This window comes from Branchiostoma floridae, chromosome 14, assembly GCF_000003815.2.
Source record: "Branchiostoma floridae strain S238N-H82 chromosome 14, Bfl_VNyyK, whole genome shotgun sequence".
Taxonomy (NCBI): Eukaryota; Metazoa; Chordata; class Leptocardii; order Amphioxiformes; family Branchiostomatidae; genus Branchiostoma; species Branchiostoma floridae.
In genome coordinates, this window is record NC_049992.1 from 10,639,993 (window position 1) to 10,667,322 (window position 27,330).

Below are 27,330 nucleotides of genomic sequence, written 5' to 3' on the forward strand. Positions count from 1 at the left end.
CGATCCACAACAGAGTCCTGTGTACCTGAGAGATGCAAAACAGAGCCCTGTGTATCTGAGCGATCCACAACAGAGCGCTGTGTATCTGAGCAATCCACAACAGAGCCCTGTGTACCTGAGCGATCCACAACAGAGTCCTGTGTACCTGAGAGATGCAAAACAGAGCCCTGTGTACCTGAGCGATCCACAACAGAGCGCTGTGTACCTGAGCGACCCAAAACAGAGTCCTGTGTACCTGAGCGATCCACAACAGAGTCCTGTGTACCTGAGAGATGCAAAACAGAGCCCTGTGTACCTGAGCGATCCACAACAGAGCGCTGTGTACCTGAGCGACCCAAAACAGAGTCCTGTGTACCTGAGCGATCCACAACAGAGCCCTGTGTACCTGAGCGACCCAAAACAGAGTCCTGTGTACCTGAACGATCCACAACTTTATATAACGTCTTTGGCATGGGCGAACAATCTGAAGCCAAGCAGGGAAACAAAACTGAACTACCCCAAACCAAAGAACCCACCCTTACCCAACAACCTCAAAGGAAGGAGCCTACCCTAACCCAACAACCTCAAAAGAAGGAGCCTACCCTGACCAAACAACTTGAAACTATGGAGGTCAGTTTGACCCAACAATCCCAAACCATGGGGCCCTACACAACTGAACAACCTCAAACCAATGAGCCGACTGTGACTCAGTGTCAAACAATGGAGGTAATCTTGACTCCACAACCTCAAACCAATCATGCCGAGATGCAGACAGTGATGCCCAACATTGCTTCCAAGAAAACCTGTCTGTTTTGCCAGAAGGTGATTACTTGTAGAAATTATCGGTCCATATTTAGTGAGGCTGTAGTGGAGGTCCATCCACAGATTCAACAGATCTTTAATCTATGGCCTGACAAGGAAGTCTGGACTAGGAAAGGGCTGTCCAACATCGTGTGCCAGCCTTGTTTTGGAAAGCTGAAGAAGCTTGTCAAGATTGATGAGGAATTGTCAACAATACTACAAAGACTACAAGAAGAGAAACAATCCTTGATAAGGATATTACAGAGCAATGCCAAGATACCCACCAGCCTAGAGGATACACCTGTACACACAACTCCTACAGAACCAAAGTCAGCAGGTGTGAAGAGAAAGGGGAGGGAGAAAACAGAAATTCCTCCAAAAGTGATTAAGAGACATCTAGCCAAATATGTGCCTATTGCTCCAGCTGGGATCCCCTCAGAATTGGAAAAGCGACATCTAACAAAATATGTACTAATTGCACCTGCACCAGTACCACCCCCAGCCCCAGACAAAAATATGGCTCCTACTACTAGACTTACTAGTGACAGTTGTATTCCACTGAAGAATGAGCAGGACAACCTGATACAAGATAGCACTGGCTCGCTAATGGACACAGTTGACACAGCAAAGGTAAATGGCTTTCTTCATTTGATTCAGACACACAACTTTCAAACTGCATGATTCTTCTTACCATGTCCGAAGGTCTAATAGAATTATGCTTGTTTACCAGGCCTTCATATTGTACATGTATTATATAGTTGAAGCAGTGGCTATGGTAAACCAGCATGCATTCGGTTCTAGGGGTATTGATTACAATTGACCTGAGCTGTCATGAAATCAGATACTCCTTCAGCATACATGTTTGTCTGACTGTTAAAATAGGGGGGGGGGGGGGGTACCTGTTTGTGTTTGCCCGTAGTGACAATGTTTATAGTGTGTGACAGGATGTGAGGCAGAAGATGGTGTTAGTGGAGACTGACAGGATGGGAAGGTTGGCTTGGCCTGGGCCTGAGGTCAGTTGTGCAAGCTGGCAGGATGGGATTGGGAGGATTGGCTGCGCCAGATCAAGTTGTGTGCCTCTAGGCAAGAATGACTGGAACCATTAGTCTCAATAGTATGGTAATTGTTTGTCTAGTGATGGCTGTTATAGTGTAAATTTGAAAAAAAAACAAACAAGAATTTTAATTTCTAAACTTTTATGTCTTTTGGCAGGTGATAGCCACAGACCCATCAGTCCAGAAGTGGGTTGTACAAGACGCTGGTGATTCTCAGTACCTCAAGGCTTTGAATGGCGACACATCAACAGAACCTGGAGCAGCTTCTCAAAATCTCATGAATATTAAGTGCAAGGAAGAACCTCTTTGATTGGCTTGGACCTGATTATATGTCTGTGTTTAGCACACATCTTTTATGTTCTTCTGACAAAATTTTTGTATATGGGACATTGGGTACCCGGGTGCCAAGTTGATGTTATTTAGGACTGTTAATGTTCTATTATACATGTATTATGTTAGGTATGACACAGTAAAAAAATGCAATAAATGCCAGCACACCATGCTATATCTTGTAATGCATTGAATAATATCTCTCCCAATCTAAGGTATCACTCCTGTATAACCAAACACCATAAGTTCTCTATTGTTATATACATGTCTCCTTCCTTTTTGCATTTGTAACAATTCTTGGTTTTACCATTGGTTACACTTGGTGCTTGTAGTTTTTTGTTTGTTAAATAAACACATCTTACTTATTCTTGACTGATTCATGAATGCGCTATTGTTGAAAAAATTTTTCAACCAACACTGGTGTGAAGATATCTTTTCTTAAACATACAGATATGACTAATATTGCAACATGAGTATAGCCATTTAGTATATTTTCTTTCATCTATTCTTAAACCTGATTTGGACTGCAATGCGATAAATGCAAGAAGGTACAACATTATGATTGATTATATCGAAAAAATGCAAGACAACTTTGAAACAAACATGCAAGACAACTGAAAAATATCAATTCTACGACAAATTGAGTAACAATATCACCATCAATCTATGTTACAAAATCAGGACTGCTAAGTTGTAAAACATGTAGGCAGTTCGAACTTGAGATTCCATTTTATAATTATACAGCAAGATCCATTCTATATAGTTGTGACCATTGCAGTGGCATCATACTCTTTACCTGCTCAAATACATGGTCATCGGAATGGCTGCCGCGATGCTGATGAGGTACACGACAAGACACAGCCTGTCCAGGACCCTAGCCAACAAAGTGTAGTCGGACACCTCTTCCTCGTTCTTAACTGCCTTGGTCAGCTCATCCATCCCTTTCTTCACCACGACAGTCAGTTCCTCCACACTGGAGATCAGGGGAAGAAATCCACGGGAGTCAGCGGACTGAGGATCTGTGAAAGGCTTTGGTGACCGTTTGGTTGTCGCTGGGTCTTTGCTGCTTGTAGAGTACCACATTTCAGAGGTACTCTCCCCTTCGGACACTTTTGCATCAGTGTTGGAGGAGTAGTTGATCAGCTCTATGGCAGAGTGGATATATGTACGCTCCTCTGTGAGGTCTCCCAAAAGTAGAAACCTTCACAGACAGTAAAAGAAGGAAAGGGAGAAAGAACATTGTCATCTTTACCATAAAGGGGCATTTTCATTGAATTGCATTTTTCATTGCTCCTTGCAAGGTGCTCCTTGGCACCACTCAGGTTTGAAATGTGATGTGTTCGGAATGATACCGACAGTCTTGACACCCGTTTTATCTCTTCAGGATTAATGTTTAACTTTGGAAGACAGTATAGATAAGGTTTATGTGAACCACTGAGACATTGAGTGATGTACTTTCAGGTTAGTCATATTCATTATAAACATCCACGATGTTGAAATGAAAAGTTCCTACCTTGCCATGTAACGGAGAAGAAAACTTCTCGCCATTGCAGACATTTGTCCCTTCTTGTCGTGAACAAAGATGATGGCGATGGTGAAGAAGAGGAAGAGCCCCATCAGGCCCATGCACACGATAATCAGCGTGGCTGTGCAAAACAAATGAAGCATTACCAGAATGCAGGGGTTTTGCAAGTTCAATCATATGTTGACCCTGTCGGCTTTGTATGGTACTGCAGCAGAACTTTTGGTTTTCATCAGTCTTCAACAAATGTTTTAAAAATTGCTTTCTTTCTAAATCATAGATAATCACTAAATATATACTTACCAAAAAATGGCAGAGCCCCCTTGACTGGAATAACGTCTGTAACAAACACTAGAGAGACGACCATAGAGAGCTGAATGGTCACTCCAAAGGAGATCCGGTCTCCCTTGTCCATAGGCATGATGAAGGTGATGGTCATCAGCACAATCAGGATGATGCAGGGTCCAACAGTGGTGGCGATGTGGAACGTGGGAATCCTGGACAGTTGTAGAGCAAAGCACGCTTCCTTCTTGTCTTTAGTGAAGATCTTATCCCTTCGATACCATTCTCCCTCCGGTATTGCAGGGGAGTAAGAGCCACAGGGATGGCTTTCCTTGTGTGCATCTGATGGCGAGCTTTCCCCGTGGCATTCTGTAATCAATATACAATTGCTGCAGATTACTGTCTCTAGGAGCTTTTTAAAAACATATTGCATATAGGACTTGTGTGCGAAATACTATTGGCGTCTGAAGATTTGCTCACTCATGCATTGTCTCTGAGAGATATCGATCGTGAGTACTTCCCATTATTAGTACTTACTCTTCAAGCTAAGGCTAGATTGCTAGGAAAGGGTATAGAGAGTACTTTCATGTAGACTATTGCATCAGCAAAAGTAAAGGAACGTGCTGTGTCGTATAGACAAGCGTATAAGGTTCGTCAAAGTCTTACGAATGGTTTGTTCGATCGCTGACGCTGCAGAAAAGCAGATGTGACAATCCATGGTGTCTGCAGGGAAGTAGAAGGGGTCAGCATCACACACGGTTGTGGTCAGGGTTTCCACTCTCCACTGCACCAGGCCGCTGCTGCTGATGCGGATCGGTATGTCCTTTGGTAGGCCTTGGCGGAGGCGATTAGCACTGGAAGGTAAAAAAAAAGACATTTATTTTGCATAATGAAAAAGACACAACGTCTTGCCAGAGAGTTTTTGTCTCTTTGGTCCTGCCAATCTTTTTCTCTGAAAAGTTTAAACATATATTCTACTGATATGTGCTTTTGATCAGGGTACAGCCGTGTTATGTATGAAAAAAAAATGTTAGGTTGGCGAAATTTTATTGCCTTTTTTGTATTATCTGTCTTTGGTTAGTTGTAAAGAAATCGTGACACCTACTTCCTCTTCAGGGTAAATGATGGAGTCCAAATATCGTCACCAGGGACACTGAGCGTCTGGACACCACCGTAGTGCCGCGGGTTCCATTTCAGTCGACTGTCGTGCCATGACTAGGAAAGATAGATGTCTTTTTGTGCGATACCGAATGGAAAATTGCAATAAAAAGATCTACTGATCATTGCAATCCAAATGAACGTGACCGAAAGCGGCCTCAGAGATACGAAGCCTGTGCAAACTTACGAGGATGATGATCATAGAGGCGATAAGCCGCTCCTTCTTTTCATCCTGAAATAAAAATGATAGCTGTTATTAAAGCTGTGATGCATGTTTCTCCTACATATTCAAAGTGTATTTGTTGACAATTAGAAAAGACAAGGATTTCTATTTCAGATAGTACGTACCAAGTCGACGATTTCCTCCACATCCCCCGTGAAGTTGATGGTAACATTTTCAGGCGCCAGACCAGCACTGTAGGCCTCTAGCAGCTCCTTTCGCAGCTTTTGCTTCTGGTTGACTGAATGTATAAAAGATACATATTAGTGAGTTGTTAGAAAGAGATTTTGATGATCTGTGTCTATCAAAGGCTGTGTACAATTAGCAAGTGTAAATTTTACAAAGACTCCGTACGTAGCAATCACCTAGGCAAACGGGCTTGTCATATTCCCAGGTTCCTCCTTCAAGGCAAGTCGCTTCTCTCGGGGAGCCGTACTCAGGCGTGTAGCCATCGTTGCACGTGTACGTGACCTTCTCTTCTAAGAAGTAGAACCTCTTACTGGGAGTTCTCTTGCCGTAGTTTGGAGGACCTCTGTCCCAACAGCCAACAAAATCTAAGCGTAGTAAGATATACAAAATACATGGTCAAAATCATCGTGTAGCTGTATTGAGTTTTGTGATATTCGATATGCTTCAAGAAGTCAGCAACACACCATTCCCATGACGTAAGTGTTTTGAAACATCTTAGCTAAACTATGTTTACGTTTATGAAGATATCCATCCACGTGAACAATATTCAAATGCAATCTATTTCTATAGCTGGATAAAAACGGAGATTTACTTCCAGACGTTTCGAGTGACATCCATCACTATTCTTCAGTGTCACTTATCTACTAAGAATGGATTAAATGGTTCTAGTGACGCTGGAGATGAGTGATGGATGTCACTCGAAACGTCCAGAAGGAAATCTCCGTTTTTATCCAGTTGTAGAGATTGAATTGTATTTGAATAAAGTACGTTTAGTGTAGATCACCTACTACCGTTTATGAACAGACAACTTACTGCACGGAATGACGTCACATTCCTCCTGGCTACCGTCTCCAGTCAAACAAAATGGCCGTTGGATTCCGGTCGGGTTGCGGCAGTAGTTCCTGTCCAGGTTAGCCCAGGGGTACTCGGCCGTGTAGTAATCCGCTTGCCCAGCTGACCACTGAAGGCAAGCTGCCCCGGACGCCGTTTTACTCCATGTTCCAAGGTAGTTCATGCCAATGCCGTGGTAGCAGACTGAGGAAAAGAAAAAAATCATTAATTTACCTAGTTTTCTTTAAAGAAATTCTGAATAAATGGCCTATTTTATGAACGTTTTGTAACGACCATGAGATGCCACTGAATTGTCCCCGCACACAGTATGAGCAACTCTGCAATAGGTAAAGTTGATGTAGTTTTTAAAAAGTGAAAAAGATATGATATATAATCAAAATGTAATATGAAGCTCTGATTCCCACCTTCCGTGCCGATAACATCTGGTTCCGGGTTCCAACAGCCGTGCTGTGATGACGGGAACACATCACATGGCGGCAGCAGGTCCCTCATCAGATCATCACTCATAGTCATACTGAACACTTCCTCACACCAAGAGCGGCACGGCAGAAGTTGTGTACCACTGTTATACAAAAAACCCAACTAAATTCAGTACCACATGATAAACATGTTTGAGTGCTACCACTACAAGACATTTTTGACTACCGTGCATACAAGTCTGTACGATTAAGCCATATGGTAAAAGTTTTTAGTCTATTAGAAGCACTTCTTATGAATAAATGTAAGCATCAATGACTGTTGGTCAATATTGGAAACTTCCTAAATGAAGAGCAGATACTCTACGTATAGCCTCCTTCGCAGACTTTGAGCGGGACTGGCTGGTTCGTGATTTTCGAGGTGGGGCGAAACACTCTTTCATGGAAAAATCTCCCTTTTTCGGAAAACTCCCTTTCCCGGTATTAGAAAACCTTAGTCAACGTTGAAAATCGCGAACCAGTTTCGCTCGAAGGAGACGAAAAAGGCTACCATACGTATTGAGAATGAATCATATTGTACTCCAATAGACGTATTGGCTACTCACACACATGAGGTCGTGGTGTTTGAAGGCGGGCGCAAAGAACACTGGGACATGTCTTCTTCAGGAACGTTGCATCGTGGGAAAATGGCGATAGACAGGAATTCTCGTAACTGCGGATGGTGTTCTCCCTGGACGCTGTTGGAATTGTGGAGAAGTTCCACGACAGAGGAATTCTGTATATCATCGAATGTCGTCTGGTTCAGTGGATTTGGTAACATTGTGAGTCTGCTGCCGAGCTGGAAAATCTCCGGGATGTGGAAGCAACCTATAAATTGAAGAACAAAAAAGAAATGGCTTTCAGTATACATGTCTTTGAGGGCAACGTAAGAAGTTTTCACTGGTGAAATAAGGATGCAAACTTTATTGTCGGTAAATATTCCCGTGTTCTTATATGTCAGCTAATTTTTTTTATGGTGGTGACACCAACTTACCACAATTTTCCTCGTCACTCTTGTCCGAACAGTCTGCGGTTCCATCACAGCGCTTCCATGACAGGATACAAGAATATCCTTCTCCACAGCGGAAGTATCCAAGGTCGCAATTGACTTTCTCTGCATGGAAAAATCAACAGTTCGTAAATTGTGTTGTTCGTATTCGTAGCTTTCAATCTCTCGCGCTGATGAGAATGGAATATTTTCCGTTTCTAGTAGTTTTTTACTTCTCCAAAGAAGCATATGTGTCTAAGAAAGTAATCAAAAAAACAAACAGACTTTTTGGATAACATGTACTCAATCCCTCCATAGGTCTATGTCTGGTATACGTATATATTTAGTTCTCATGATCTTTGCTTGCAAGCTTTTGTTCTTATATGAATGTTAGAAGGCAAGTTCTTATCGAAGATGGTCACAACACAAAGATTACCTCTGACTCCGTACAGCTCCACTTCCCGAACCCACGGCTGATACCCTGACCATGTGCGGGAGATGAGGAGTCGCCAGTACCGCGCCGTGGCCCGGAAGCCGCCGTACTCCTGTCTTGCGTCGGTTCCCGCTTCCACGTCAGTGACGGTCGTGACGTCTACCCAGACGTACGTCGGGTCTCCGGTCAACGACTTCTGGAGGCTGAAATCCTTGATGTCGTGCGTGGTGTCTCCAATATGGCTGATTCCGATACGGGAGAGTGTGTAGCGTGCGGTGAGATCAAGCACGAAGTTCCATTGGTTGTAATACTGAGGAACTCCGGAAGGATTCCAGTAGCTGTAGGTGTTTCCGTCCAGGGCGTTGCCGGGACCTGTTGTCCCGGAATAACCAACAACCCATGACACATCTCGTGTTAGCCAATCAGCTGTGGAGGAGGCGTGGATCAATTATCAAACATTTATGCAGTAACGATTGCAGGCATATAATTCATTTCATGTTCGTTAGAAGTTATTTAGCATTGCCAGCTAAAAGCATGAAACCACTTTTGAAATTTCATGTTTATTCGGTCTTTAGGAGCAATGGAAAACATACGTACATATATGATTATAAGCATTCCTTCTTCTTTAAGAATGGGTGAAATATACTTGATGTAATGAATTTCTGTGTGGTTATACATAATGAACCATGTTTTACCTACTCTTAATAATGTTTGATACATTGACATGGAATCTTCCCCGGTTACTTAACGGATGGAATGTGCTTAAGTAAAGTTTTACAGTGTACTGTTGTCTAATGTCGTCTCTGCCTCTGGGTATTATTTGTACTTAGTGTTGAAAATTAATTGCTGTAATATTTCATGTTTCAAGCTGCCATATTTGTAGCTATCCTATTTCTGTCGACACACCCAATGGAGTTGATTATTGCTTTGCATTGGGTGTGTCCGTCTGGGCGATATAATTATTCTGATGATTATATTCGAGACCAAATTATCAGCAGCAAAATATACACAAATAAAAATCATGTCAGAATTTTGGCAGATATACAAACAAACGGTGCCGTGAAAGAAAATCGAAACACACTAACATATTTGAGACAAGGAAACTGATACTCAAACGCCCATTATATTTGAGTGTGATATTTGAGTTAAAGGGCAAGGTGTGTAATTTTGTTTTGGGGATGGAGCGAGGGTGTTGTAGCATCTGTGTTAAGGAAATAAGCAGTAAGAACAACAAGAGACCATCTGTGCATTGGCTATAAAACAGGTGTGTGCAATAGATTTTGATTTTGCGTGCGCTCTCTATCATTTTGAGCATGCTAGCACAAAAAGATAATTCATATATGTACATGTATAGATATTGAGATCATCAGATAATTATAATGGCACTTACCTCTCACGATCATATGATTATAATTTTGTGTGTTAGTGCATGTGTGTGTGTGGTTGTGTGTGTGGTTGTGTGTGTGTGTGTGTGGGGGGGGGGGGATTGTGTGTATTTGTGTGGTTGTGTGTGTCTGTGTGTGGTTGTATGTGGTTGTGTGTGTTGTGTGTGTGTATCTGTGTGTGTGTGTGTTTGTGTGTGTTTGTGTGTGTATGTTTGTGTGTGCCTGTGTGTGTGTCCTGTCTATACCGCCCTTACCTGAGACAAACAGCAGACAGCAGGTGACCACAACGATGACAAGTTGGCCTCTCATACCTCAGCAGTCGTACCCAGCCCAAATGCGCCTATGATGTGCACCTTTGCTGAATGTGATAAAGGTGAGGCCTCCTGTACAGAAGACCTTACTCAGTAGCTCCTATTCCACACAGGCACTTTTCTTCCTTATAATTATTTCCATCCAACACAAACAGTTCTAGGCAGCCGGCCACATGTCAGGTAGGGGCTTTAGACTGTCCCAAACTGCGGAACAGCTAACTGTTTTTCGTCTATTAAATTCTACAGGTGTTCCGAGTGAAAGATTACGTGACCCAGACACACGGCATCAATTATTTAACGTTCCTCATCATATTTCTATTACTTTCATAATGATGCATATGATTACAAGTCCATCTAGCTAAAGCGAGAATACAACTTATAATTGGGTTTGTCATTACTCGATATAAAGATGTATGTCGTCACTTTGAAAAAAAAGTGAAGCAGTCACTCAAGTCTTCTGTGTAACGTACAATAAAAGAGCTAATCAAGTTAATGGTAACTTTCATTAACAGCCCTTTAAATATTGATATTATATTACTAAAGGTTTGCCATTATACCATTCACGCTAGTCTGACGTTATTATCAAATTGTCTCGTGGTCTCTTAATGGTGGTTTATTACACAGTCTAAACAACCTAAAATATGCACATTCCGACTTTCCATAGTAACAGTGGCAAGTGAATTTCACACAATTTCACCATTACATTATACCTGCCTGCCTAAGTGCTTAGGCCAGGGACTGGCCCCTTGCCCCTTATATAGATACATTATAACATACATAATTGTCATGAATAAATCGAACACTGCTCTTTGATCTGCATTCAACGTTACAAACTAAAAATATCCGCATGAATAAGTTCTGATGGATAGCATATAACTTTTTCCATAAATCACCAGTTTTATCACATAGCATAACGTTATGTGTTGTTTATAACAGCTCGAGACCGGATGAACACGACTTAAGCAAGTAAGCATAACGTTATAGTTGGCCGTCAATTTGCTTTCCATGCTCTTATTTTGGCATTTTCAAATTGTTAATATCAAAACATCAACTTCTACACTAACGCCCACGAAGTCTTGTTCTTTCAGTCCACAGCCCAATCAAATGATTCCCCCGTGCGCTCAAGGTTATATTGCACCTACTCGTAATTAACACACATAAGCAATTGAAATTGCATGTTGAAAGAAGAACTATACCTATTGATTGATAAACGGGACCATTACATTTATTTAACACCTTCTTGTTTCAGAAGTACCTCCAATTGAATGTGGAAAAGAACGTGTACACTTACAGGCATGTACAGTTAGAGTTAGTTCTGTTGTTGAATTGTGTGTACGTGTCATTTATGACGCAATATTTCATCATTTTGTTCCTGAGATGGCTTACACATACGTATTCTTGATTCTAAATGTTGCATTTGTGAAAACAAGGACACATAAGTCCTAAACATTCGAACCCCCTTTCGAGTCTTTCGCGATTTCCCCATTCCCGAAAAGACGGAAATTGGCAATTTTGACGGTCGTTTTAACCACTTTTCTGAACGCGGCCGGGAGTGGTACTGCAGATTGGGCTATGATAGGGTACGTGGTCCTGACTTGTGAAATGTCAAAAGATACAGGACATTAAGCTTAAAGCTGGTAAAAACTCTCCCAAAAAGGCCCAGACATCTTTACATAATTCTAGAATGACGGTCAAGACATTAGTCGGCGTAAAAAGGGTTGATTTTAGGTCCGCCCGGGGAGTCCATGTAACGCCAATAACACCCGCCGAAGCGCCCCCTTCATTCATGTACAACATCATATCCGGTACGTAATGAATATGTTAAAGATATACTAGTATCTCGCCATGGATGACCGTTTTACCTTCGGCCTCTTACTCATATATCCATCTGCTTATATATATGTGACAAGATACTGTCAGAGAAGCCCTGCCACCCAGAAGACATATTAACTATCTTTCATATATCAACTTCTGCTTGGAGACATCCACTTTGCAATGACAACGTTGGTCTTTTAGCTGACCGTTCACCCATTTACAAAATGAACATCTGGACGCCAGACCACAGAATGATATGACAAGGAGGTATACGGTCATAGCCACAACCTTCTCCCTGGTGATAGATCACTAAGAGAAGATTCATTGTTATCCCTTGGCCATGAAAAAAATGGAGGTATAATTGCTGTCAAATATGTATGTGTGGGGGTTTGTTTGTGTTCCTGGATATTTGATGACATCTGATTACAATGATATTTGGTATATGTAGGTAATTCTTGGGAAGGCGAAGGTGAGGGTTGCTTACAGGTCTCCTGGCATCTGGCCTTGGTGCTGAAGCAGAACTTCCAACATGAACTAAATTTCTTTTTCATTCAATGACCTTTTATACGCTTTGGTCGTGTAAAAACTTCAATCTATTTGAAAGTAATTTTCGATATTTAGTAAATTACTATCATCTTAATCACAAAAGAACTCATTCAAATTGCTGGGTTTTAAAATTAAACAGTTTATTTCATGTTTGCCATATGCAGTGGGATTTCCACAACTCTTACCTATGTAACCTTCTATATAAAATTTCATCTACAAAAATGTAGGTCTAACCTTAAAGTTTGTATGTATACATTAGAAAACCTTGAATACTTCAACAGTGTTAAACTTTACACCAAATACTCTATAGTGGTAACGTTACTTCAGAAAAGTCTGAAGTTATGATACAGAAAAATTAAATAGTCAAACTGATGATGATTGTGAACACGAAAAAGGAAAAACCCTGTTGCTACAAAAACAGAATGATGCACTCATTCAATGAAAACTAGCGTATTTTTCTTTCTTAAGTAATAACCACAACTACTTAAATGAGAAAATGTCTTAAGTACACAAAATATACTTCAATATATCTGTCATGGGTAAACTTGGAGCATCGATTATGTACATTTTGACAATGTAATTCATTGCACAACAAGATTGTATATTTGCGGTAATAGGAATATACATGTACTACAATGTAATACCTTATCAACAACCTACATCTATTTGTACTGTTCAGCACTCAAAGTTTTTTTTTATTACGTTGCAAAGCAGCATTTGTTGCAAGTATTCACCGTTTCTGCATTTCTAAAACTCTTGCTTGTTAGAGCATACAGTATAATGTTTCACAGACCTCTACATCAAGCACTGCTCTCTGGAACCAGCCTATGATGGCAATACATGAGAAAGAAACAAAACATGCCTGGATATAGCATGGCTAAGACAATAATTGTTTTAGGCAGGGGCATCCACAATGTACCTCAATGTACTTGCTGAATGATGAAAAAACAAAGAACTTGATGAGACGTAAAACAAAAGGAAATCATACACAACCAGCAATGAAGACGGAAACTTTATGATAATGAGACTTTTTCACTTTGATGTCTTATGATGAATCTTTCAGAACCGGAGAAGTTGCTGTGATTACCATATTATCATGTCTATTGCTTATCTATCAATGTATTTTCCTCATATCTTTTTTTGCTGTGTTTTACAATACATCATTCTACAAAACCATCTATAGATTTGTACTTCCATATGCCCCTATAGCCTTAAAAAAATTCTTACAACTGCACAGAGCTTCCCTAAACCACACAATGGTTTGTCTCTATCAAACCTTAACATGAACCCTACATAGTAATCTTCATAGTAACCAAGAGAAGTTAACATCCTGCACCAAGAGAACAACTGGAGGTTCCACAGGAACAATAAGGTACAAACGTACATGTGACCACTAAAGACTCCATAGAATGTTGTATTCACAGTCCTTTCTACAAATCACAGAATCCTGTGTAACTCAAGGGGCAAGTGACATTGCTATGACAATGCATATGGAGCAAATATCTACTGCATCTGGTACTGTATCAGTTGTCATGACAATGTCTTTTTCCCACGCACTGTGTTACCAAAAGTTCTCCAGTTTTGCTAGCATGTGAAGGGATCCAGATTAAGATCTATTCACAAGTTTCCATAGCTCCGTCTACCTCAAACAAAACATTAGAAATGTAAAACAAAACTTAACAAAAGAAGACACCCCTACTGGTGAACTTCTAATCATGATAAGCGGTCTCGGAACGGTCTTGAGCATCCTTTTAAAGTAAAATAATGATAAACTAAAAGGAGAAAAAACTACAAATTTCTTGATGAGCACACTCCATCAACAAATGGAAGTTTCTATTGCAAAAGCAGACTTATCAACTTTCTAACTACTGTTGGACAGTAGTAGAAATCTACAGAGCTTGTATATGAGAGTACCACAGTCTATAACATTATGTACAACATGTATCATCTTGAACATTTTCATGATTGTAACAGTTTCAATACCTTATTACATAATGAAACTTCTATAAACTCTTGGTATATTTTGTGATGAAACTTTAATTTGTTAATGGTGATTAGTGCATAACTTTATGTATTAGTTTTTTTCCTCTTTGATGAATTATCTTTAATTGAGAGTTTTCATTTTTTTAACAATGAAAAATTACAAGCATGAAATGGAACCGTCCAATCCCCAATAAAGTAATTCTCACTAATTTCCATACTACCCTTATAATGCCTTAATTAACACAGCAAGTAAATGTTACAGATGACATCAGCAAGCTCATTAATTTTTGCCTGATTTTGAAGAAAAAAAGAAACAAGAATTTTTTTCCCTCAAGATGGTGAACATGACGAGAAAGTACCAAAATGGGAAATATAGTGTGTGGTAGCCTTGATTGTACTAGTCTTGTAGAAGTGACACTAGTGAGGAACATGTAGCCAAGATCATAGTAACTGTTGTAGAAGTGAAAATAGTTAAATTATAATAGAACTGACACCAATGTGGTAGCTTTACTATAGTTGTCTACCACACATATATAGTGTTACTTAGTGCACCTCTTGAATCTTGTTTTGTTAATATTTGTTACCAAAAACTCCCTTGTTGTTACATTGTTTAATCTTTTAAGGTGTCTACTTTGAAATTCCAGATATCTTATTTTTTGCCTTCTCTCGTCAAATTTGGAGTCTGCAGAATGTCATCCATAAAATTTACTTGTTTTTGGCCTAAGGAATAAAACACAACTCCTACAAATGTACGCAGAGAATGGTTACTAATCAATTATACCAGATATGGACTGATAGGGACTAATAGACTTTCAATACAAGGGTGACTGGACAGCAGCGGTTATATGTGGAATGCTGGACTAATGCCATCATCTAGCATGTCTGTTAAGGGGATGTGAAAGTGGCTGTCTCCTCCCAAAGCCACGGTCGTTTTGAAACTCATCTTGGTCTTCTCTTTGCCTGATGTCACCGCCAGCCTGAAAAAAAGGGACAATCAAAACATGCACTTCAGTCTGTTTGACTTTTTTGGGACTACATACTACATATTTGATAATGAAAACTGCAAATATAAATTCTCAATCTTTTGCCATGACCTAAATAGACCTTGTGCTCGCGGCAACCATGGTCCCCGACACTCTTGATGAGGATGGGACTAGGTGAGGTGAGGAATAGACTATCACTAATGCTGGGTCTTGGATGGTATAAATTCAAAGAATCTGGATTCTTCTTTTGTGAACTGAACAGAAAGAACATGCATCTGAAAATGTAGGTTGAACAACAGTTACCCTTGATATAAAGCCAAGCAAAATAGATAAACACAACAACCAGGGGATATAAGAGTGCCCCACACACTCTTCAAACTACTTGGTTAAGAAGCACAACAGTAGTGGAAATACAATGGAGCACAACATTACTACAAACAGCTACCAAAAGTCCAAACAGACATGCAATTCATCTAGAGACTTGAGTTTGAGTTTGCAGTTCAAGAAAGCCATGCACCTTGACCTGGGCTATGCCATCATGAATCTCTCTATCATCATCATCATCATCATCATCGTCACCATGTCCGTCACCCACACCCCCCTCCACCTGATCGTTAGCCTGGTCCTCGTTACCATCATCAAAGTCCTTGTCCACGTCTTGCATGCCGCGGTTGTCGTCATTTACTGGGTCCGCCATATTATCGCCATCTGCCAGTGTGGGCACAGCGTTAGCATGCATTGTGAGCTAAAGACACTACATTGTCAATCATTCAAGCAAAACAGTCAGGGCACTGTATGTGAGGCATGCACACAGTTTACATCGTTTTGTTTAGTAATAAATCTTCATTGTCAAATGCAATTTGCAAATGCAAGAAAAAACTGTAAATCGTAGTAGAGAAGCTAAAAAGTAGTGTTTTAGTTGACTAATTGACTCACCTCTGTTTTGTACTGGCATGAGGTCGGGCAGTTGCACCACTGGCTGGATGTTGTTGTCAGCCACCTGGCCGCCACCCGCCAACGGGTGGTCCACCTGCACCTCATGATCAACTGCCACCTGGTGTTAGCACAAAACAACATTCAGCTGTCTAAGTCCCATCTGGTTAAACTTGCAGGAGTGCTCGAAATACCCACTTGCACACTTGCAAATGCAACCACATTTTGCTTGGCATAACTTCAACCCAGGTAGCGCAGTGTGCAACCTGAAATTTTGCAGTTGGAATACCACTTTTTCCCCACCCACGTGCATAAGCGTTTGTATTTATTTCTTGATGATGACACAAATTGCAGTTAAGGTAATAGAAGTAGGTAATTTGGAGAAAGTAATAACTTGGAAGTGGGGCAACCTAAAATATTGATGGTACAACCTGGCTTTTGACCCAGGTTGCCACCTGTGCAACCAGGCTAAAATACGTATTTCGAGCATTACTTGCAGTCACATTTGTTGTATGATTTTCAGCATGGTAATGACAGAAGTGACTGTGGACTAGATTTTGCTGTTGTAAAATTATAATACTTCATACATGATAATTTTTTTAAATAATATCCGTGTTATTTTGTATATTGCTCAAAGAAATGGTGATAATGTTTCCACAGGCTGGCTATGAGTCATATTCATATTTCTCTAAAAACAATTTTAGAGTATTTCAGGAGTTGACAGAAATATGAAAGGTTGTGACCTGTGGTAAGTTCTGGTCAGGCCTCTCCACCTGCATCATCTGTTGGTCACTCTCCTGACCACCTGGCACCAGAACTTCTACCTCATGTTTCACCTGCAGGAGAGCAGAATAAGACAGAAACATATCAATGTAGGGATGTCGTGTGTGGAAAAAAATGGTAGAGTGTTGGGCTCGGAAACTAGAGGTCCTGAGTTGGATACTCATTGTGCCACAGATGTGGTGTCATTTGGATAGGCACTTAACACAACCTTCCTCACTTCAACCAATTGTAAGAATGCAGGGCTCGAAATATTTTTTTCTGCATACCTGCACTGGTTCAGGTAACATTGAAAATTACCTGCACCAGACATGTTTTGCCTTCACCACTCAGAATTTAGGAAGTATTGATCATACTATAATTGTTAAGTTACATCATTGCTATTTTCTTCTTTCATGCTTTATAGTTGGTAACAGTCAATGCAGCTAATAACAATCCAACACCTACATCAAACTTCATAGGACATTAATACATAAAACCCAGTACATGGACCAGTGCAGGTTAGGTGCAGGTAGATATCAGAAATACCTGCACAGCTCCAATTTTACCTGCACTAACCTGCATATGCAGGTGGTATTTCGAGTCCTGGAATGGGTACCTGACTTCAGTCAGGGAGGTAATATACTACCTTTACCTTCTGTCCTGTCCGTGCTTTGTATGTGGCACTGTTAAAATAAGTTACTAACTTTCTAGTTCATTATGTCTTTGACCCCTCCTTACCAGTGGTTGGTCTATTCCAAGCGGTGCTGCCCCCTGTTGTTCTGGTTGGTCCTGGTCCATGTCCTGTCCCACAGCAAAGGGCCCCTGATCTCCAGGTTGGGCATCCTGTCCACCCTCTGCCTCCTCCCCAGCCTGGCCCAGGGGCTGCATACCCTTGTCCTCAAGGTCATCCTGTGGGTCAGAAATGAAAGTAGAATATGTGTTGTGGGAGATATACATGTACTGAGTAAGAGGATGAGAAGATTTGTAGCAATAAAGGAAAATGGTGTATTCTCTGGCTTTCTCAGAGGATGAAAACATAAAATCACGTCAGAGTTGAAGACTGCATGTGAGCATGAATTTGTAGTGGTCAATCTAGATTTTCCAATTTTGTCAGAATCTGCTCCTGACGGTAAGAGAGCCCAATGACACTATTAGAAAATTAGAAGCTACATGTACCTCACCACGTCTAATCGTGGTACTCTTCAGAAGCTGCATGTGTCCGTACCTGATCTAGAAGTTGTCTGTGTCCGTACCTGATCTAGAAGTTGCCTGTGACAGTACCTGATCTAGAAGTTGCCTGTGACAGTACCTGATCTAGAAGTTGCCTGTGACAGTACCTGATCTAGAAGTTGCCTGTGACAGTACCTGATCTAGAAGTTGCCTGTGACAGTACCTGATCTAGAAGTTGCCTGTGACAGTACCTGATCTAGAAGTTGCCTGTGACAGTACCTGATCTAGAAGTTGCCTGTGACAGTAACTGATCTAGAAGTTTCATGTGTCAGTACCTGATCTAGAAGTTGTCTGTGTCAGTACCTGATCTAGAAGTTGTCTGTGTCAGTACCTGATCTAGAAGTTTCATGTGTCAGTACCTGATCTAGAAGTTTCATGTGTCAGTACCTGATCTATAAGTTGTCTGTATCAGTACCTGATCTAGAAGTTTCATGTGTCAGTACCTGATCTAGAAGTTGTCTGTGTCAGTACCTGATCTAGAAGTTGTCTGTGTCAGTACCTGATCTAGAAGTTTCATGTGTCAGTACCTGATCTAGAAATTTCATGTGTCAGTACCTGATCTAGAAGTTTCATGTGTCAGTACCTGATCTAGAAGTTGTCTGTGACAGTACCTGATCTAGAACTTTGCCATCCTCATTCTTTTCCTCATCATCATCCTCATTCCCAGCGTCCAGTGGGTGATGCAGGTTGCCATCAGCCTGCACCTGGTTCCCTTCATCCACCTGATGCAGCTGCAGCTGCTTGTCTGGGTCGACTCCAAGTGGTTGTAACCTGTCCCCCCCTGCCAGCAGTTGGTCTGCTCCGTCCTGCTGGTCACCTGCGAGCTGCTGACCAATGAAGTTTGATCTTCCTCGCATACTCTGTGATGAAAAATATGACATAACTAATAAGTTGTTTTATCAGAACAAAATAGTCACAGGCACACAACAAGTGATATGTCATTGAAGACATTGTCCATCATCTTTTGCCTCATGATCATTTTGGATATGTCTAATGCAAAATTCCTGTTCATATTATTGTTTTAGGGTGACATCCACCCCACGCATGTCATACATAGTTCCAAAAATAAGAAGTTAAAGTTAATCCAAATGTAAGGTTTTTTATCAGGTTAGGCGATTCTCACTCAATCAACAGGCATGTCAGCAACTGAAACATTCAGAAAAAAACAGAAAACCATAGAGGATGTAACAAAAAAAAGGTTCTTCTTTGATGACCAAATGGTTAGAATACAGGATAGATGAAATAAGATGCCAGGAGATGAGAGATGTTAAAAAAGGTACAATAGTGCCTTACCTGAATGCCATCCTGGTCATCTAGGTCCTTTCCATCCCCATTCCCCACCTTTCCCACTTGATACTCGTCTGGCAAGGCAACAGGAGACAATTTGAAAATACAACTAAGTATTCAACATGTGCTGTAAATGCATTTAAGTTTGTGGGGATTTACTTTTGCAGTAGCAGGAAAATGGAGTATTTTCATTTGTGGTAGCGCCATAGACTGTAGTCACATACTATAATGGAAAATGTTCTAGGTGGTTTTAAGTTCGCGGTGAAGTGGCCACTGCAAACAACTACTGTGAATATTTCTGCATTTATACAGTATCTACTTCACACCTGAGGTGTTGTAAAAAAAAAAGAGAGAAAAACAAGTTCTTGTCACTTATGGTGTATGGATACATGTGCAACAGTTAGGTGTGAACAGGTCATTCTGTCTTATGCATGAAGGGTAGTGATACAACATTGGCCAGCTAGATATCAATGTTCATCATACATCATATTCAATGTCATAACTCATATTAACAATATGTATAAAAATAGAACATACCTTGGTGTATAATTTGATTGTCATCATTGTCTTTCTTGTCTCCTAGCTTGTCTTTCTGGATGGCATTTTCATCTGGCAATCCCTGGAAAAGAAAAGTTCATGACTTTAATTTGTATCATGTCTAAATTCCACTGCTACATTGTAGCTGATGCTGAAAAAACTTTGTTTAACTGGCAAAAATTTCCTTTTCTGCAACACATGTTTGTCATGTAAGAAACACATATATTTGTCATGTAAGAAACTCTGTTAGTGGTCAAGACAAATATAGAAAATAAAAATATAAAACGCTTGTTCACCTTTATCCGTTGGGTAACCTATATCCGTTGCTTTTAAAAACGGTATTTGGGGATATCACGTCGACAGACGTAGGTTTCAAATTGCAATATTTTTAGTATATTGCTGTTTAAAACTACCACCTGTCGGCTTGATGTGCTACATACCCTGTTTTTAAAAACAATGGATATAGGTTACCCCGTGAATAAAGGTAAACTAAATTTTAAATTAATCGTTAGTCAATATCAAATTGATAGGGTACAGACTACTCCAGAGTAGGAAAAAGTGCCCACCAAGCCACCCCTGAACTGGTTCTGTAGCTCCTGTCGTCTCTTCTGAGCCTCCAGAAGTTGTTTGTGTGTCTCGTCCAGCCCAGGGTGCAGCCCCCCTCCCACCTCCAGGTCATCCCCACCTGCACCTGGCACCTGCACAAACAATGGCTGCTGTGCACCTGGCTGATCAGCGGTCTCCTGGAAGATAACACGCAGCCATTGTTAATTATGTTATAATTTAATCAACTTTCATGGGGATTACTTCGATGAAGGTTAGACATCCAGGTAATAAGATAATGTAAATGCATTTAAATTTGTGGAAATTTAATTTCACGGCAGTGGGGAAAATGGAGTGATCGCAGTGGTTTTAAGTTCAAAGTAGCGCCATAGACAGCAGTCTCATAGTATTACCATAATGGAAAATGTTTGCGGGGTTTTAAGTTCGCAGTGAAGTGGTCACCGTGAAAACCAGGAACATAAAACCACAGAATGAATATTTCTGCATTTATAGTATGCCAAAAAAAAACAGTTCGTCAAGCAACAGGACATAATTTTGGAAACAGTCATGATATTTCAGATCGTATCCACTATCTATTGACAAAAGATAGTGGATACTATTTGAAATGTCTGTTACCAAAATCATATCCAGTTTGAGTAACAGCTTTTAGGTAATATGGGTATTATTAAAACATTGAAGTAGTTATCAAAATATAATTGTCACACTTAAAGAAAGGCTTCCTAAAGTTTTGTGATAATACTTCAAGCTAGTTCCAGTCAATTATCATCAAAGCAGCAAGCAAGTAAAATGGATAGAACATTAAACATGTGTAAATCTGTCCTAGTAAGAACACTGTAGTATAATTTGTTACATAACACAATTAGATTAGAGATTTTAGAGGTAGAGATAGAGGACATACTGTATGTAGTAGAGAATAGATTGTGGTTAGTACTCATCTACATTTACATGTAAATACCAATATTTATTAATGAGCTGTCAAAAAAACATTTATTAGTATGGAAGATACAAACATGAAGTTAGTATGAATGGCAAAAAAGTGTTAGAATTTGAGGTGATACAGTCTATGACATTTGGTAAATGATGTAAATAATGTTAAGTAGTGCAGTAACTACCAAAAAGTGAGGCACTGGGCCATCACTTTGGAATATACAGTCATGTAGCTCTTTCTGTAATGAAGATATGTAATGAAGATATGAGATGATCATAAAGATATGAGATGAAATGTCCTGTGCACACCCTACTGAATACTGAATACAGAGGAAAGTTCTGGGTTAGTGTGTTATTTGTGCCATTCACACGTGCAGCTCAGCAACCCCACCCACCTTTTGCAGCAGCTGTTGTCTGCGTACAGGGTGCCCTCTCATGTACGCTCCAGCTACATGCTTCTACCAGCACAATACAAGAATGCTCTTTCAGTCCATATAGATGTGAAACAAGCACTGCACAATTAATGAATATGCTTAACATTAGTGCTACACTCGTAAAAGCCCTTTCTGTATGATTGACCCATATTTTTCTTATGTTCATGTCTACACTTTTGCAATTTCTTAAAACTTTTTTGGTCATGTTGCTCCATATTTTTCTTCCAAAAAAAGACAAATGAAATTGGTGTGGCCTTGCAGTAGTTTGAAATTGACAAAATGCAGCTACCTAGTTGTGATTGAAAATAAAGAGAATATTGAAATATTTGATTTCAAGTGGCATAGGATGTCTTGGAAAATTTAACGAAAATGTTTCCAAACTGAGTTATAAAATCTACAGTTTTTCTTAACGTTAGTAATAGTTGTAACATACTTTTCTGATAATGATGGCAAAAGTCTGACAAAAAGAGCCTTCACATTATGTCAAACATAATCTGATACGCTCCAGCTAGCTTTGCATTTGACGATGACTTCCCATGTTGACTAGCTGTGATGTTCATGCTGTTGGCTGGAATACATGCTGTTAGAGTCAAATGATGGCATTATGATGACAATGAGCTTATCACAGCCTTGCAGACACTATCATTTTTGTAGTAATCATTGTGTCTAATCATAATTCTGACTGCCAATATAAACATTTGAAACAATTTGGTTGGCAATGTCTTCTTGCTACCGAGACATAACAAAGAAATAAATTTAAATTTTTAAAGATAAGATACAAAAACTGTTCTATTGCCTTTTTTGAGGAGATTGTTACATTCCACACAGTATTGGTAGAGTCCATACCTCTCCTTTCAACATCTTTTACATACAAAACCAAAGTGAAGTACCCATTTTAACATCTGGGTGGATTGAGAAAAGCCATGTACGTGTAACATGCATTGGCATAATACCGGTCATAAGCCTTATACCGGTCGATTAAAAATAGTGGAACTTAAAGAGATCTACACATGCAACAATAGTTATTTCTGAGGTATGCACACTTCAGACATCTAGGTGTCCAATACATCATTTACAAAGCATCGATAACAATGCATTCGAAGACAACAAGGCCAAAAGTTTTCAGGTCATTTTCGGGGCAGGCGAGCTCGTCGTGGGACAAACACACTGTCACATTCATCGCCAGATTTGTAGATAATAATCACATGTGCTCACGGCACAAGACGAGCATGATTCAACAGCAATCTTGAATTTCTTTTGGTGACCTACAACTCGTGTAAAAGTGTGAGGAACCGTTGCATTATCGCCCGGATCTACGGCTGAATGGGTCAAATTGAACGTACGCCGCCATTTTCCCGCCATTTTTAATGCTACGGCCAGCAGTAAAGTTTTACGTCATAGCGGTTGTGACGGACCAAAATTAAATGAAAATTCTTGTCAGTATACGCCCATTTTCTCATGACTTTTTGTATGCCCATGCAGATTTTTGTTTTGTGCAACTACTAACAGGAAAGAAAGGAACAACAGAGGATGTATAAAGGTACATAGCGGCAGTTAATTGTGCCGTGTTTCGTTCGACCGGTATAGTGCACCCCCTTCCAACCACGCGCCCGTTCTCCGTGCAATTCCGCGGTGTGTTCCAATTACGATATTATGTTTTTAGCAGGACCAGAGAGACAAAATAATTTACACAGAAGAAGTGGCAAAGGTACATGTAAGCTGTAACAGCAACATGTAACTGGAGAAAATGATGCGTTGATCATTTGCCAAATTAGCATTGCTTGAGAAATTGCAGTAAACCGACCGGTATTATGCCAATGGATGTTACAGTGTCTTTGTAAAGGACAATGTCACAACATATAGCCAGACAGGCATAAGGAATGAATCCCATGAACTCTCAATCTTGAGTTTTGAGCCTAGCCTCTTTACCATCAGACACCACAAGAAACAAAATGAATGGAAATTATCTGAAAGGCTGTCATAATGGGTAAGCAGAGAAAAAAAGGTGTTTCACAGTCGGCAGCTGCATCACCTGCGGCACCTGTTGCCGTGGCAACACCTGCACCTGCGGCTGCCACTGCTGTCGTTGCCAGGCCACTGGAACTGCAGCTGCACCTGGCACATACCGCTGTCCATGCAAAGCAGAAGTGGGGAGAAACCTTAGACTTACATGTACCTCTAATCTTAACTAAACAGAAACCCTACAAGTGTCATGTGCCAGGGTCTTATATATTCAGCTGTGACACATGGACAGTTATTTACGCTCGTGTTGTTGGATCATGAGGTAAGAACAGATCTAAAGACCGTTTTTTTATCAAGTGGACAAGAAAAAAATGTATTGACTTGTGTATTCTATAATTGTCTAGATGAAGACTTTGATTTGGTAAAATAACATTTGTTTAATACATTGCTATGGACAGTGATGTTCTGAGAAGCATTCTTTCAACTATTTTAAAGGAGGACCAGGCAATAAAGAGGGCATACCATTCAGTGATTGACCTGCTTTCTACAATCATGCATTCCTGGATAATACCCTCACTATATTGCAACTAATCACACCCACTTCCTGTCAACACTAACTCTGGCCACACCCATTTGTTGGTTCACCGATTTTCAAAACATTTAAACAAAATATATCATCATGAAAACTAAGCTCGAGGACCAGGTGTATGCCTTGGTGCACTCAGGTTTATGGAGCGGACATGGTCATATTATAGTTTTCCTCCCGGCAGGTTGCATTTATGACGTTTGCTAATATATTTTCACTTTTAAAAATCTGTGAACCAACAAACTAAATTGGTGTGGCCTGAGCAGTAAACAAAGAAAGACTATATATAGAATGATATCAAATAAAATACCTTTGAATTTAAATCAGGCTGTTTCTGAGCCACCTGTGCAACATGATCCTGTCTATTCATCAGCGGCTTTTGCACAGCCTGCTGCTGTCCTACGTGCTGTTGCTGAAGGGGATGTTGCTGTCCAATCAAATGTTTCTGCCCAACGTTGAGCTGTCCTACCCCTGCCAGTTTCTGCTCCAGCTCTGCCTGTGCTGTCCGGTGTTTCTCCTTCATCTGTTTCTGTACGACAGCATGATTGTCCAGCTCAGCTTGTTGCTGTTCCAGCTCAGCCTGCTGCTGTTCCAGCTGGGACTGGGCAGCAGCCACAGCTGTCCGCTGTTCACTGATCAGCTGTAGCAGCTCCTGTTTTTCCCCCTCCAAGCGCCTCTGTCCATCCTTCATAAGACGTACATGTACAAAGTACACTCAGTCTGTTGATATCTATGGTTCAACTTTGGGCAGCTTTTAAACCAATGTTGACTGACCCCTAACAAACTACTGTAAATGCAGAAATGTTCGCGGTGGATTAATGTTCGCGGTTTTCGCGGTGACCACTTCACCGCGAACTTAAAACCACCGCGAATATTTTTCTATTATGGTATTAGACTGCAGTCTATGGTGTTACCGCGAAATTAAATCCACCGCGAAAAGTCCCTTTTCCTGCTACCGCGAAATTAAATTCCCGCGAACTTAAATGCATTTACAGTATGTTATAGTAATGAGGGGATAAACTAGCCTCCGTAGCAGGCTCTCTGGGGCTTTTTTTCGGCTCATAATACATTTTTGCTGGCCATTTCTTTTTGTACTGGGTTGCTGATTGCCAACCGTCGCTGATTCATTGGCCCCTGAAGCCTGCGTGATAAAAGGGCCAATGAATCAGCGACAGCCAGTAATCGGCAACCCAGTACAGCAAGAAATGGCCAGCAAAAGTGTATTATGAGCCAAAAAAGGGCCCCAGAGAGCCTGCTATGGAGGCTAGGATATACTGTAAATACAGAAATGTTCCTCATGCAAAATTTCCATAACCCTGCATATGCACCCACATATTATCTTTTTTATCTTTTCTCATTTTTTATTTTGTATAGATACAGATCAAACTCACCTGAGATATTGTAATCTGTTTAACAAGTTCCTCCTGGTCTGCCTGAAGTTGTGCATTTCTTTCTTTCAAGTTCTGAATGACCTCTGCAAATGAAAAGTTATGAATACATGATGTGTATGTCCAAAGTCTGACCAATATACCATTTATTATAGGGTTTTAGTTGAAAATTGGAAAAGCAATGGAGAAAACAGAGCTGCAAAAGGGAGGGAAGATGAATTCAAGCAATAGCAGGAGAAAGAATAGATAATATGGGGGGTGCGATGAAAACTGCAACATTACAGTGTAGTAAAATTGAATGTTTTCTCCTTTAAGCTAAAAATATTTTCAAAAGCAAATATTAAATGATAACCAATGAAACATAACGTGCTGTCTAACTAGTGTGCGCCCACTGGACAGAGCCATATTGAAGCCTGGTGTGAAGACTAGCGGACTGCTGCCTACCTGTGTGTCAGAGAGCCAGCTGCAGTATAATCAGATCATCAAATATACAATGTGGGATACTACAGTAACTACTACTACATTGTGTACTACTACTACCATTATGATAATGATTTGTTTACATAAAGGGTAGCAAACATTGACGAATGAATATTAAAAGGCATAGTCACCTTTGAGTCTTTGAAGATCTGTGTCCTTTTGGTCCTTTAATTTCTGGTAGTTGTCCAGATGTTGGTCCACAATTTTTTTGTGCTCGTCCCCGAGGCGGACATGCTGGTCCTGTAGTGAAGCATATTCCCGCTCCAAGTCCTCATGCTGATTCTAGGCATGGTACAAAAAAAAAAGAGAATTTCATGTGTTGGGAACTGTGGAAGCCAGCACACGGGTATACACATGCAGGGCGACCCCGACTAACCTACATAGACCAGCTTGCTCGTGATGTGGGGTTAAGGGTCGAGGACTTAGAACAGGACTTAGAACAGGACTAAGAACGTTATGGGGGACAGAGACGTCTTGTAGGAGAGGGTGGACCTGGTCCCGGCAAGTAGCCCGCGATGATGATGATGGTGGGAACTTATTAAACTTAAGAATTAGTGATCTGTGAACAACATCTAAGATGATATAACTGTTTCAAACGTTTCAAATCAGCATCTGTTTCATCATTATGGATTCTGAAGAAACATAATTGATTTTACAAAATAAATCAAATAAAAATACACATTAAGCAACTATGCTCAGCAATACATCCCATCATTGTGATTCACATATCTTTTCAGTCCAAGTATTTACTTACCCTTAGCATTTTATATTGCTGGTTCAGAGAATCATATCTGTTTTCTGCTTCTTGCTGTAAGAAATTGAATGCAAATGTCAATTAGAGAAAAAGAGACGAACATACAGTCAAACCTGCCCCAGTCGACCACCCGGGGGACCGGAAAAAAAACGGCGATTTGAACAGGTGGTCGCTGAGAGGAGTATCGACTCAAAACATG

The 27,330-nt window shown here is 40.5% G+C and overlaps 3 protein-coding genes across 9 annotated transcripts in view; all 3 read right to left on the reverse strand.

Moving 5' to 3' along the window:
* Positions 1–2,340: 2,340 nt before the first annotated feature.
* LOC118430108 lies at positions 2,341–9,958 on the reverse strand. Its single transcript, XM_035840818.1, has 14 exons — positions 9,904–9,958; positions 8,268–8,690; positions 7,838–7,957; positions 7,410–7,671; positions 6,793–6,950; positions 6,350–6,571; positions 5,713–5,901; positions 5,476–5,588; positions 5,315–5,359; positions 5,075–5,184; positions 4,636–4,823; positions 3,991–4,338; positions 3,679–3,811; positions 2,341–3,366 (listed from the first exon to the last, which is right to left on the reverse strand). The coding sequence occupies exons 1-14, from the start codon at positions 9,956–9,958 to the stop codon at positions 2,958–2,960; spliced, it is 2,775 nt and encodes a 924-aa protein (XP_035696711.1). The 3' UTR covers positions 2,341–2,957.
* Positions 9,959–14,871: 4,913 nt separating this feature from the next.
* LOC118430708 (uncharacterized protein DDB_G0290685-like) lies at positions 14,872–27,192 on the reverse strand. Of its 7 annotated transcripts, none has more exons than XM_035841706.1 (15): positions 27,132–27,192; positions 26,509–26,659; positions 25,901–25,983; positions 24,820–25,194; positions 23,994–24,089; positions 21,923–21,982; positions 20,603–20,779; positions 20,037–20,118; positions 19,506–19,573; positions 18,824–19,072; positions 17,721–17,891; positions 16,964–17,056; positions 16,224–16,341; positions 15,805–15,995; positions 14,872–15,281 (listed from the first exon to the last, which is right to left on the reverse strand). In XM_035841706.1, exons 1-15 carry the CDS (start codon positions 27,138–27,140, stop codon positions 15,174–15,176), a joined length of 2,031 nt encoding a protein of 676 aa, XP_035697599.1. In that variant the 5' UTR covers positions 27,141–27,192; the 3' UTR covers positions 14,872–15,173. The 7 variants fall into 7 exon arrangements, with proteins under 7 accessions (XP_035697599.1, XP_035697603.1, XP_035697597.1 ...); XM_035841710.1 differs by having other exon boundaries at positions 15,921–15,995; positions 21,923–21,985; XM_035841704.1 differs by having other exon boundaries at positions 21,923–21,985.
* The window catches only part of LOC118430109 (Golgi integral membrane protein 4-like), a 4,521-nt gene continuing 4,345 nt past the window's right edge, over positions 27,155–27,330 (reverse strand). The window contains exon 4 of the mRNA XM_035840819.1: positions 27,155–27,185. Within this exon, the coding sequence (XP_035696712.1) occupies positions 27,155–27,185 (31 nt within the window). The remainder of the gene's footprint in view (positions 27,186–27,330) is intronic.